Below are 13,503 nucleotides of genomic sequence, written 5' to 3'. Positions count from 1 at the left end.
TATATATATATATTATTTACAAATGCAGCACTAGTTTCATCACTTATGTCAATCCCTACTAATTGAACTGTTTGCTGCGTTCCAAAAATGCAAGTTTCCCGTGCGCCTACTACTATCGTATACCTGGCCCAGTGTGTTTTAGTGCAGAGGAGGTGCTCTTAGTGAGGATAGGAGAGGTTTCTAGGTGTAGCATATAGGGGTATGAAAATGTGGATGTGTTTGCATGTCTTTTACTGTGTGCTTTTAGTCTGTGGCACTCCATATCATTTTTTTTAGTGTATATCTAGAATATTATATACGCATTCCATTCCTGTTTGATGTTTTTTTCCCCTCCAATAAATCTGATTTGTGGGTTTATTGTAATACATATTTTACCTGTTAGATCTGTTAAAAAAACTCACACCAAAAACAAGAGGAATGACAGGGAGGACGAGGAGGATAGTGATGATGATGATGAAGATGAAGAAGAGGCAGATGATGAAGAGGCAGATGACAAATCTGCTGATTCTGGGCAGGAGAGTGACATGGAAGATGATCTGTCAGAGGACTCTGATTCTGAGAGTAAGAAAAAAGGTACACACATTATTAATGTTGTACACTTAGATTTGATGATAAGCCTGCGTCATTGAATGTGCCAAATGTAACATCCTGTTGCTTTACAGATAAGAGTGAGAAGAAAAGGAAATTGCCATGTGATGTTGGTCAAGGAAGGACATTGTTTATCAGGTCAGCTTCTCTAACAGCTAATCCTGGAACCATTTTTTTAAAACTTGGTTACCTTATTAATCTGATGATTTTAAAGGAAATTTGTCAGGTTGACACAGCTGAGTTTCCTATCCTGCACGGAAGGAAGACATTTCTGATTGACAAATTCCCTTTAAGCCTTGTTATATAGGATTGGGGATTCTTGTGATTACTTCTTTTGCTGGTCAAAACAGCATATAGATTTTTTTTTTTTTTTTCTAACAAACATCTGAAAATTGGCAGTAGGTTCAATTTTACACACAGTAGTTTGGCATGTATGAGGAAACTGATACACCAACATGGTGAGCAGAGAAGATCCTTATAGTGCGTTATCTCAGGCTGTGATATGGGCTAGCTGGGATTCCAGAAGCAAAGAGGTTCTAAGGGTGATTGTTTTGATAAATTTAAGGAAGTGGGAGGCTAGGATTGGTGATGGATATAGTGATATTAAACCTTCAGTTTTTTTTTTTTTTTCATGAATGGGAGGCGCACACTGATGTAAATCCTCTGTTCTTGCTTAAAATTTTTGTGTTTTCTTGTTGGTCCCCGAACCATTCTATCCACCCCCTCCCACTGTGTGCTTGTGTCCCTTCGTCAGCTAGCCGGCTGCGGAGGCAGGCACCCGTGCGTGTGCGTTCCTGGCTGTGTCCATAGACACACACAGCATGCAATAGGCTACGCCCCTCCTCTCTTCCCAACAGATTGACTGATGGCAGAAGGAGACTATGGCTCCTCTGCCCTCAGTATCCTCTCCAACAAGGAAGTTCGAGGAACGGAGGATAGCTTCACGGACTCAGCAGCGGTGACAAGTGTTCACTGGAAAGGGACAGGGGGATACAGAAAGGTACAGGGTGTTTTTTTACCTTAAAACACAGAATTAATTAAAGTAAAAATGCCTAGTGTTTAGTACCACTTTAAAATATTGACCCTGTTAGGAAGCACGAGCAGAGAAGGTGATTGCCCATTGAGACCTAGTACTTTGAAATGTTATGAAATATTTGTGGAGCACAGCAATCTTTTTGACTTTCAGACACTGAAATGTCTTGTGAATTCTTAATATTTGATACCTTTCTGACCTTCAGGAACCTGTCTTTTAACTCTGAGGAGGAAGACCTGGAGGAATTGCTACTGAGATTTGGAAATATAAAATATGTCCGCATTGTGGTTCATCCTGACACAGAGCACTCCAAAGGTTGGCACACTTTTTTTTTTTAATGCATTCACAGTAAGTACTGATGGAAGCAGCCGTTCCTTGAGACATGTGCCATATGCTATTTCCAGTGCAATGGTTCAGGGAGTATGTTAAGCTTCACCCCCCTGGGAATAATCTTTACTAGCTTGTACAGTATATTTAAGTGTAGCTGTTTCTTAACCCGGTGTTGGGAAAAAAAGGATTTTAACATGGCTTGAATACCATAGTTGTTCTGTATCATACCGTAATAATTCCCTATCAGAATGTTAAGTGAAATTCCTGGTTTCCCAAATAAGTGTTATTTTTTTTTTTGTTTAATTTTTTTATGGTATCTACCATGTAAAAAAAAAGAAAAAAATCCCATCTTCTTGGCTATCCATGGGTGTAAAAATGCCAGGTTTGGGGAGGATTTTAGTGGCCATTCTACATCCCTGCTTTGTGATAAAATTGAATATGCACACTACGTTTTCCATCAGCATTTGCAGCAACAGGGCCTTGTTTCTAAAGAAGTCAATCAGATTTTACATGGTGCTTCGCAGCATTCTAAGGTTGGTGAAACCTCAGTGGATGCAGGCTAGTGTGTCAGTCACAACAGTTGGTCCTTACTTTCTAATGTCTTTATACATAGGTTTCACTCTATCAGCCAATAATATTGTAGCCCCATCACCTTCTGTGATGTGGCTACTAGACATTTAGTGATAGCCAGGGCTGCAGTCAGCTTGGCTGGATTTATAGTGACAATTATCTGGTTAATTCCAGGTGTCTAGCATTGCCTGTACCCCCCTGGGCGGAGTGTGACTCTGTCATATTGTGGGACAGCCAGTGAGAGGCACTGTAGTGTATGTACAGTACAGCAGCCGATCACTGAGTTTCTCTCTCAGCCAGTGGTGCATGCTGGGATAGGGTACATATACCGGTGGTATTTGCCATGTGCTTAGACTTACTGGGCCTAGCCATGGAATAGGACAGGCTGCTGTTCAGCCTGCCCCCCTCAGGCTAGGGGGGGGGGGGGGCAGGCTGAAAAGCACGCAGTCCTGAGGCCTTCAACATGGAGCAGGCCTGTGATGCTGTGGTTAGAGGAAGAGAACTGGTACCAATGCTGGCTCTTGAAGTGTCCTGGAACTAAGAGGACTTCAGGAGCATGGTCGGTGTCTTTCCTGCTTGAGGATCTTTATCCATCCTACTTATCTGCTACATCAGTTGCTGTCCGCTGCCTCCCAAGTGGATCTACACTAATATGCCAACCAGGTCTGGTGAGCCTGGAGCTCTTGACGGTTACCTTTTGGAAGCTTAGAATCCCTATACCCTCTCTCCCCAGTGAAGATGTTCACTAAAAGGTTATTCAGCATTTTACTACTGGAGTGGACATCAGTCTGTGGGCACCAGAAGAAGGGCTGTTAGTGCTATTGGGTGGGCAGCTGAACAACATACCCTAGACAGACTAGAGATGAAGCGGGCATTCATCGGCTCCCTTCGGGGGTGAGCGCTACAATGTTATAGACCGAAATACAGCAGTAAAGCTTTTTGAAATGTATGACCTCAAACCTTATTCATGTTTTAAACCTTTTTAATGCCCGTTTATTTAAAGGTTGTGCGTTCGTCCAGTTTGTGGATAAAAAAGCTGCCGAGAAATGCCTAGATGCTGCCAAGGATGAATCTGAGGTATAGCAACTTTGCTTAAACACAGTAGCAATTTAAATCTGACACGCTATGCAAACTACACAAAATATACTGTAGATAATTGTGTTAACTAAAAAAACTCCTTCGAAACACCAGCAGAAGGTGACTGAAAAAGGTCAGTCCCCTTCTGCTCGAAAATATCAACAGGCCCCTAATAAATGATAATATAGGAAACTGCTTACAAACAGTTCTTTGCCATTTTTGCTGCTAGTTTATAGTAACTGTTGTTTACTTTATATTCTTGTTCAGGATGGAGGGTTGCACCTTACTGGGAGGAAACTGATGGTGGATCTTGCTGTGAGCAGGGAGGAAGCTGGGAAACTACGTAAAGAGAAAGTAAAGAAACCCACAGGGACAAGAAATCTGTATTTGGCAAGAGAGGGATGTGAGTATCCTGTCCATGCATATGAATTTGGTTTGCACACTTCAGACAGCCCTTTAGCACATTCCGACAAGTATATGTCTAAACCTGAGCTCCAGCCTTACTTCCAATCTTGCACAGTTGTACAGGCTCCTCTCCTGTACTGAAATTGCTTGCTCTGATTTCACTGCACACTTTGAGCTTCTCATAGTGTACATTAGAAGCTGCAGCAAGTCAGATAGATGATGCTGGATGTCCTCCAGCAGGCTCTAACTGTAACTGTTTCCTTCCCAGACTCATTGGCCCACCTTTTTCATTCATTAAATTTAAGTTTTTGCTTTTACAATCTGCCTTAAGAATGCCCACTGCTCCACACAAACATCCGCCTATGAGGGCATTTTGATATTTGGATAACTCCCTCCAGGAGGCAGCCTGCTTGTGGCATCTGGGTTGAGGGTTCTTGAGAAGAGTACCCCGAGGCAAGGTGCTGTGATGTTTTCAGAAAGCTACATACAGCACCTGCTAGCCTCTACCACCAACCATGACCTGACTGCATTTCCTAGAGAAGCAGAGAGACCCAGTGATGATCTCACTGGGTCTAAAATAAGCCATAATATGAAAACCATTTTTATTTAAAAAAGTAATTTGCATGAACCAGGGAAGGCAAAATATAATCAGATTTAAACTTCAGCTATTTTTAGGCTGCTTTTCATGAAAGAACGTGTAAAACTACATGCCATGTTCACAATACTGTACATACCGTGTTTCCCTGAAAATAAGACACTGTCTTATATTTTTTTTGCCCCACAAAAACACACTAGGTCTTATTTTCAGGGGATGTCTTTTTTGTTTTTGTTTTTTAATGTGCAACAAAATGTACAACAATCCAAAGTAAGTTATCTGGTATCACTCCGCCTGTCACAGTACCGGACAGCGGTGCCAGCAGTGCGGACATCAGACAGTGGACAGCGAGGTAGAATATGGTACCATTTACCGGTACACATTACAGTACGGTACCATTACATTAAGCAGTGCCTTCGGGGGACAGCAGTTGGTGAAGTATGGTACCGGAGTGCTCCCTGTCACTGCACAGGCCGGAGGGAGTCCCCTGTCATCCCCTGATACAGTATGTCCCTGCAGGCTGATACCAACTCTCCTGCAAGTTCCCCCTCACATGCTACCACCAAACTAGGTCTTATTTTTGGGGCATGTCTTATATTACAGGAATCTTGAGAAATAGTGCTAGGTCTTACTTTCGGGGTAGGTCTTATTTTCGGGGAAACAGGGTAACTCAGACATTTAGCCGACTCACCTATTTCTAATGAACCATAGTTGACCAAAACTGGACCGCGTACTCCCAGATGTGGCCGAACCAAGGATCTATATAGAGGCACAATTTTAGACCATGTTGAAGTTTTACATGTTTGTTCTTCTGTGTGGCTGCCGGACCTCTGGGGGGTAGGTGACTAACTTTGTGAGACTTCCACTTGATAATTAGTCTAGGTTCAGCACCGTTATGTCCCCAAAAAATGAGGTCAGTTGCCCCCCTGAATATACTAAATGACCAGGTTTTTCCATCAATGGATTTTTTTTTTCTCCCCCTGATGGCACGGACATATTCCAAGATGACAATGCCAGGACTCATTGGGTTCAAATTGTGGAAGAGTGGTTCAGGGAACGTGAGACATTATTTTCACACGTGGATTGGCCACCATTGAATCCAGACTTTAAAGAGGAACTTTACCCATATCTTCAAAATAACAACAAAGACACCTTTTTAGGAATGTTTAGTAATGACAATCTACAAACAGATACTTCTAGATAATTGCCGGCTTTTTATTTTTTGCATACATTATTTTTCTTTTCTTCAGTCTTCTGACAGTGGCAATTTTAACAAAGGGCAGGTTACTAGATCTCCATTTACTTCCTGGAACTCTGGCACATGTGACTAGGACATGTGACCATGCACGTCATCTTAGGGGAGTAAAATGCCTTTCCCTGAGATCTTGTATGATTACAAATGAGGTTTCCCTGCAATGCTCTGCTGATGTAACCTTCCCAGGATGCAATGCTTGGGCACAATTGCATCATTTGGAAGTGGGGGAAAAAAAGAAATTGTAAATAAAATTAAAATTGTTTAGCTAATGTAAGAGGATTTCATATCAGCATGCAGAGCTGTATGCTGATCTGATTTTTAGTCAGAGGGTAAAGGTCCGCTTTAGCCCAGTTGAGAATCTTCGGGATGTGCTGCAGAAGACTTTATGCAGGGGTCTGACTACAAAAAAAAAATGTATGTAACTCTGGACCGAAATATTGTGACATTGCATAAGCTAATTGAAACAATGCCACGCCGAACGCATGCCATAATCATAGTTTAAGGCGGACCAACTAAATATTAGAGTGTGACCTTTTTTGGCCAGACAGTGTAGTGGCCACAAACTCACAATTTACAAGGGTGCCAGGCAAGTGGCCTGCAAAATCAGAAGTTGACCTATTTCAAGGAAAGCTTCACCTGTTTTTTTTCATTTTATCAAAATTTAGTTCTTTTAGGTCACAGGAGTATATTTACTAATTTACTCCGGTGACCCAAAGTCGGCCGTCAGCCAGTAGCAGTCTAATGCAACATGACGCAGTGGAGAAACATCCCAACAATATTGTTGAGATTCACCCCGGCTGCCTAACTGAAGCTGGCTCTTCCTGTCTGTATGTGGCTAAGAGCCAGAGCCTCGCCTGCCCACCTCCCTGGCCTGTAGCATGTCTTCACATACATCTTTCATTTATTTCCTATTGGCCTTGGATTGACCTGAATGGCTTTTTACATATGTAATATTAAAATAAACTCTATTAACAGTGATTCGGGCAGGAACAAAAGCTGCTGACGGATTGAGTGCAGAAGATCTAGCTAAAAGAACTCGGGTAAGCAACAGTAACACACTAACTATGTAGATAGTTACTATGCAGATTTATTTACAGAACATTTGTTGCCATCCGCAGTCTGACTTTTTTTTATTTTTACTTTTAAAGTGACATTATAATCTGTTGAGGTATGTTTTATACTTCATACAGTACTGATGGGTAACCCTTAATTAATTTCCAGTTTGAAGAGATAAAACGCCAGAAGTTGAAGAGCCAGAACATTTTTGTCTCAAAGACCCGTCTGTGTGTTCACAACATTCCCAAATCTGTGGATGACAAAAAGTTACGCGAGTTTTTTCTGTCTGCTGCAGGTGGAGGTCGTTTTGTTAAAATTAAAGAGGTAAGCAAATTGTACCAGGTTTAAACTTATTGTTACACCAAATATTTGAAGGCTCACAAAATACTATTTTCCCAACCCAAGGAGGGAGCTAATTCTGCCGGAGCCCTCCAAAAGGCCAAAGAGCATGGGGCAGGCTTATGATTGTTTTGATTGGTACCCCAACATCCACCCCAAATGATAGACAGTGTGGCCTTTCTTTCACTGTCAAAACCGGCTGGCTGTTCAGTTTTATACCATGGTCCTTAAACTCTGAAAGAGTAGGAGACTTGGCATGGCTTTGTCTCTTGCTATTTTTGGACAGGTCGAGGTTTATTTTAAGATATCTGGAATGTTTGATACTTTTCTCCTTCAGTCTTGACAGAGTTAAGGATCAGTTAAGCTGAAAACAAATCTCCCTGTGTGCCTAATGGCCCTCTTGGAATATCAGAAATAGCCTGGTTACCCCGGGAGATCTTTTAAAAGTGGAAGCCTTGTGTGTGGTTATTGAACTGTTTATGACACTTTAGACAAATGCGTAAAACCTTTTTTTTTTTTTTTTTTTTTTTCTTCTCTCTCTTTGCCCATAACTGAAACTTCACCTAGTTACCATTGTATTTGCCTTTGCTATGCAGCGCAGGTTCAGCTGTGTGTCTCTTAAACATCCAATATTGACATCCATTATTGTTTTTTAACATGGCACACACTGAGATCGTAGGCAGTGAATACAATTGTGCTTTTTCTCTGTCACTGAACAGCACGGACTGTGGAAAACAATGTAGAAACTGCAAAAGAACTGTTCGTATTGGATACAAAACAGTTCATGGGTCTCTTTAAGGCTCATAAGCAATTCTGTATTTTGTTGTAGTTAATTTTTATGAATTTTACTAATGTACCATTGTCCATACAGAAAATGTACTTGCTGGTTAATGTCACCAAAAAAATATATCAAGCATGAATTTTTAGAAATGCATTAATGGGAACCTTTCCTTACATGTTAGTTTCCTTGTGCCTAGTAATGTTATTTCAAATTGTAATTAATATTTTTAAAAATCTTTTTTACTGTTAGTGTCGTGTTATGCGAGATATGAAAGGTTTGGCTGGAAACCACAAGGGGCAGTCTCTAGGTTTCGCCTTTGTGGAGTTCAGTGAACATGAACATGCCTTAGCAGCTCTGAGGCAGGTCAACAATAATCCCGAAATCTTTGGACCGAAAAAGGTAAGAATTCAGTCGCACCTTTATTTATTTTTTTCTGTTATTAGCAGATCTATTTATAAAATGGCTTATTTTTTATCTACAAGTATAAAAGTTTTGAATTTGTCTAAAATTGTATTTACATTCGTTCTGTGCAAATTCATCAGCAGTAGTGAGAATGGGGCAAAATAAAAAATGTTCTTAAAGCAGAACTCCAGGTGATAATTTTCTTAACCCTTGCAGTGGGATTACCCCACACCGCAAGGGGTGTTCGTTTTCGTCTAGGTTAACAAAAAAAAAGTTGTACACAGATGATCACCTGAGCCGGCTTGCTCTTAGACTGGTCCCTGGAGCCTTTCTTCCCCCTCGGCTGCAGCGGTCAAAGGTCCTGTGAATCATTATGTTATATATGCTGTGTATAGAACATGAAGGGACGTGAGGATGCGGAGAGACATAACATCACTGCAGCATAGATGGTGACCGGTAGGAGGGAGCGCTGTCTTAGCCGGCCAGGTTCGGGTGAGTATAACTTAAAGTGACATTAATCCCTCAGATTTTTTAACATAAACCAATACTGTAATGTGTGCCTTACTGTAATCCATGTTTGTTTCCCTTCTCTTTGCTGCTCTTCCTTTTTGAATCCTCATGTCTTCTCATCCTTGGGGAGAACTTCCCTTTTCAGCTCAGGGCCTCTTCCTGTAGTGCTGGCTCAGATTACAAGTCTATACAAACCTATACACAGACACCGTGTATCTATTCCTGAGACAAGGCAGTCTGCTGCAAAACAGAAGTTCTGCAGAGCATTAGAACAGATACAGATTTAAAAGGAAGAGCAGCAAAGAGAAGGGAAACAACCATGGATTACACTAAGGCACGCATTACAGTATTGTTTTATGTTAAAAAAATCTGAGGGTTTAATGTCACTTTCATTTTTTATATAGGTAAGACGAGCACTTAACCCTTGTATTGCGAGGGTAGCCACACTGCAAGGGTTAAGAAATGTTTACCTGGAGTTGTACTTTAAAGCTATTTACTCTTCTGGTGGAATGTTTAACTATTATGGGCAGTAGTGAATTGAGAAAATACAGCAGTATGGCCACTACATGGAGCTGAGGAGGGGATTAGCACATAAATGTAACCACTGCTACTATGAGATCCCTATAGTAGCAATGGTTACATTTGTATGCTAATGCCCTCCAATGTTCAGTATAATTGTTACATTGCATCTCTTCTTAGTAAAGATGTAGTGGCCATGGCCTCCATCTAGTGGCCATAATGATTTTTTCCCAATTCACTACTTCCCATAATTGTAAAACATTTCACCAGAATAGAAAATAAGCTTAAGAACAATTACCGGATTATTCACTAAAGGTTGAAGAGTTTGGAGAAGGCAGGAGAAGTGAGCAATCTAGGACAACATAGCTGATTTGGAAGCTTTCCAGTATTGTCCTAGATTGTTCACTTCTCCAACCTCTTTAGTGAATAATCCTGTTGAATTTGCTCCATTCTCACTATAGGTGGTTAAATTGGCACAGATTAGATTTACATGCAGTCATAGACTCCTTTTTAATGCCATACATCTTTGGGGTAGTATGAGACATTCTTTAGTAGAGCAGGGCAATGCCAGAACCCCTTTCAAATTTTGTTTATTTTTTTTTCCTGTCTCTGTCCCTGTTGCAGATTTTCCCTCCCTTCCTGTCTGGTTAAATCATTGTCAGCAGCACAGGAGGTGAGGAAAGTCTCTCTATCCCTGGATAGCAGTAATAGACTGAAGTTCTAACACTTTCCCAATCTATCCAAAACTAGACATAAAGTTTGACTTGGCATGCAGTTTAACAAACTGTATAAGATGTATTTGATCAACACATTTTATGTTTTGCTAATCTGCCAGTTTAGAAGACTGCAGTTTCTGGATGTTACACAGTACCTGAGCAGTTTGTTAGTGTGTGTATTTTTAATTTCCAGAGACCAATCGTGGAATTCTCCCTCGAGGACCTGAATAAAATCAAGCTAAAGGAAAGGAGGGCTCAACGTAGTCTGGTGAGAAACTTAACCGATTTTGTGCAAAAGTTTCACCTATTATATGTTTTGAAGTGACACTAAACTCGGGCTTAAACCTTAAAAATGCATTTCAAGTATCTTTTAACTATTAACAATACTTTACCTTATTTGTAGTATGTTAGACTATAGTTTCAATACATGTTAGCTAACTACACGTGACATTGTAGTCTACCACTGGAGCAAGCTTGGAGTGATGGCTACTTTACAACACACACAGGGACCATGGGGAATAAAAGTAGCCACCCTCCAGAAGGAAGGACAGTGTCAGCATGAATTCAGAGATGATTTGAGGATCTACAGGTGAGTGATACACGCATAATTCCTGAGTTTAGTGTCACTTTAATGTGAATTAACAGATTGACTTTGAAATACTAACAGATACTGATCTAAGTAACCAAAAGCTCCCAAACAGTTTTGTTGTTACACATTAATGTTAACCCTATCTGCATCATACTTTCAAGAACTGAAACAATGGTCTGGCAATGATGTCTTTAAAGGTGGCCATAGGTGTTTGATCTTTTGTCTCTTAAAGCTGCTGTTGCCCTCCGGTCAACCACTCTCAAACGTCATGGAGATCAATCCGAAACAGTTGAAAATCTTGTTCGATTGTTATTTTTCCTCCCAAGATAAGCCGCACTGGTAGTTGTCTGCTCACGCCTACCTTCTCCGTGGGATTAAACGGGAATACTTCAATGGACATTTATTTTTATGTGTAAGACAACTGGGAGTCATGCCTGAGGGCGATTAAATCGGGTCTGCAGACCTAACTGCCCGTTTAGATTCGCAGCTATCTTAATCGTATATCTAAAACTGAAGTGTATTGAATGCAATTTAGGAACAAACAAGTCTTCAAGAATGCAGCTGTTTGTAACTGTAATGTATTCATATTCTTAATAGTGGTATTTTGTGTATGCAGGAGGTATTGAGACAGAAGCAGGCAAAGGCACAAGCTGCGGGCATCCCTCAGGCACAGCCAGCTCAGGGTAACTCAAAGAAGAAAAAGCAAAAGAGTGGTGAAAAATCACCAGCTGCCGCTGGAGGGAAGGCAGAGCTGAAACAGAAGGTAAAAGCTGGAAAAAGTGCAGAGACTTCATCTGGGGAGGCAACTGCCAATAAAGCACAGCCAACTGACTCCACTACACAAAAAAACATCAAAAGAAAACTGGCTGATGACAGCAAAGACTTGGCAGGAAAAACACTGGAAGAGAATGAACAGCCGTCACGACCTGTTACTTGGTCCGGATTCCAAACGAAAGAGGAACTTGAACAACAAGAGCTTGAAGATGGAAAGAAAAGGAGAAAGGTTTTACACATGCCATCCCATACAGGACCTAAAATAAGGTAAGAACGCCCCTTTACGATGGTGTTTTATGTCTGTGTTTCTGGAGAAAGCATTTAATGCTGTAAAGACCAGCTTATCTGGATATACATTTCCATTCCTGTTTCATTTTTTTGAAGTTGAATCCTCCTCTCTGTATTCTAACAGCCCTTCAGCTGCTGTTTGGTCAGTTGAAGTTTGCTGCTTTTGGCCTTTAAGGAGATAAGTAAGCTCTTAAAAATAGATGGAATGGTTAGTTATACCAGATGAATGTATTTTTTATATCTCTTCTATATTCTTGATTGGTCTTGGAGCCATGTTCTTTTAAAACACTTTAAGAGGGTATTTTTTTTTTCTCTCTCTTTTCAGAGCACGTGACAAGGGTAAACTTCAGCTGTTGTCAAAGAAGCCAAAACCTCACCAGCAAAGCCGGAATCAGCAAAGGTTAAAAGCAACTGAAATGCGGGTATGTTCTTAACCAAGGAGGTTCTGCAGAAAAAGCTATGACCATTACATAGACGCTTCTTAAATTAACTTTTTATATGCTTGCAGGTTTTCTCAATAAAACTGCACGAGGAGCATAGTGTAGTGCCCATAATAAACTATATCAAAGGTAGGCAAACTCTGACCTTTCAGCTGTAGTGAAACTACAAATCTCATTCATGCCTGTTTGTTAGTCTTGCAATGCTTTATGGGATCTGTAGTTGCACCACAGCCGGAGGGCTAGAGTTTGCCCACCCCTGGACTATATGTTCTAGGGCTCTGGCTTTAAAAAATAAAATAAGATATGGTTATTATGATTTAAAACACTTTGCAAACTGACCCATGTACTGTATTATGAAAAAGCATAGTGCACAAGCATAGTGCACAAACTCCTGTTTCATAAGGAATATAAAATCTGTTCACATTATTTTTCGCAGTGCTTTGCATTTAATTACTTTGATGGATATGATGAATTTTATCTGTTTTGAAAAGAAAAAAAACAAAACAGTCTAGGGTTTGGAAGATAATGCCAACTCAATGGTTCTTTTTATCCCAGTAATGCTAATGTCTGGGTTCTTTTGCAGGCACCTTCTCAGAAACAGCAGGCCCCTTCTAAGAAGCAGCAGCGCGGACGAAGCCAAGCAGAAACTCGATTCAATCAGCTGGTGGAACAATATAAGCGTAAGATCCTTGGGAAGCCTAATGCATCTGCTCCCGTTAAAAGAAGCAAGTGGTTTGAAGACTGAGGAGGATGATGGGTCTCCTAATGGACATTGGCCTCTGTATTTTTCTTTGTTCTAATGGATTTTACTCATTCTTAGACTTCTGCCTTTACAGAAAGAAGATATGGGACACATTTTTTATTAACTGTCTAAAAGGGCATGTTCTAAAATATCTTCGTATTGTAAAGATCGTACTAGCTAGATGATTAATATCGCGTCATACCCTGTAATTACCCAAATGTGATGTGGTTTTTGTGTTACCCCTAATGAAAATTGGCTTGTCGCCTAAACTCATGTAGAGGTTCCATGGGTATTAAAACAAACCATTTTACTTTAGTTGTTTGAAGTCTCCCGTTATGGTTTTGTAATCCAAAGTATTTTTATGGTTGTCTGTGAACTTTGTCCTTTCCAAGCATCACACTGTGGAAAATTATCTCCAATAGAAACCATGTCTCTAAATCACTGCGGCTAATTGAAAAATCACATAATGAAACAGGAGGATGATGAAGAAAACC

The 13,503-nt window shown here is 40.6% G+C and overlaps 1 protein-coding gene across 1 annotated transcript in view; it reads left to right on the top strand.

Annotated features, from left to right (window-relative positions):
* Positions 1 to 13,172, top strand: part of RBM28 (RNA binding motif protein 28) — a 23,634-nt gene extending 10,462 nt beyond the window's left edge. The window contains exons 9-20 of the mRNA XM_018557069.1: positions 383 to 573; positions 663 to 726; positions 1,827 to 1,936; positions 3,525 to 3,598; positions 3,866 to 4,001; positions 6,829 to 6,893; positions 7,075 to 7,233; positions 8,279 to 8,428; positions 10,370 to 10,444; positions 11,382 to 11,806; positions 12,153 to 12,249; positions 12,851 to 13,172. Of these exons, the coding sequence (XP_018412571.1) occupies positions 383 to 573; positions 663 to 726; positions 1,827 to 1,936; positions 3,525 to 3,598; positions 3,866 to 4,001; positions 6,829 to 6,893; positions 7,075 to 7,233; positions 8,279 to 8,428; positions 10,370 to 10,444; positions 11,382 to 11,806; positions 12,153 to 12,249; positions 12,851 to 13,012 (1,708 nt within the window). The 3' untranslated portion in view covers positions 13,013 to 13,172. The remainder of the gene's footprint in view (positions 1 to 382; positions 574 to 662; positions 727 to 1,826; positions 1,937 to 3,524; positions 3,599 to 3,865; positions 4,002 to 6,828; positions 6,894 to 7,074; positions 7,234 to 8,278; positions 8,429 to 10,369; positions 10,445 to 11,381; positions 11,807 to 12,152; positions 12,250 to 12,850) is intronic.
* The last annotated feature ends 331 nt before the right edge of the window (positions 13,173 to 13,503 follow it).

This window comes from Nanorana parkeri, unplaced genomic scaffold (genome assembly GCF_000935625.1).
Source record: "Nanorana parkeri isolate BGI_ZX_2015 unplaced genomic scaffold, ASM93562v1 scaffold265, whole genome shotgun sequence".
NCBI lineage: Eukaryota > Metazoa > Chordata > Amphibia > Anura > Dicroglossidae > Nanorana > Nanorana parkeri.
The sequence above is the reverse complement of the archived record's forward strand: the minus strand, read 5'-3'. Positions and strand labels throughout refer to the sequence as shown.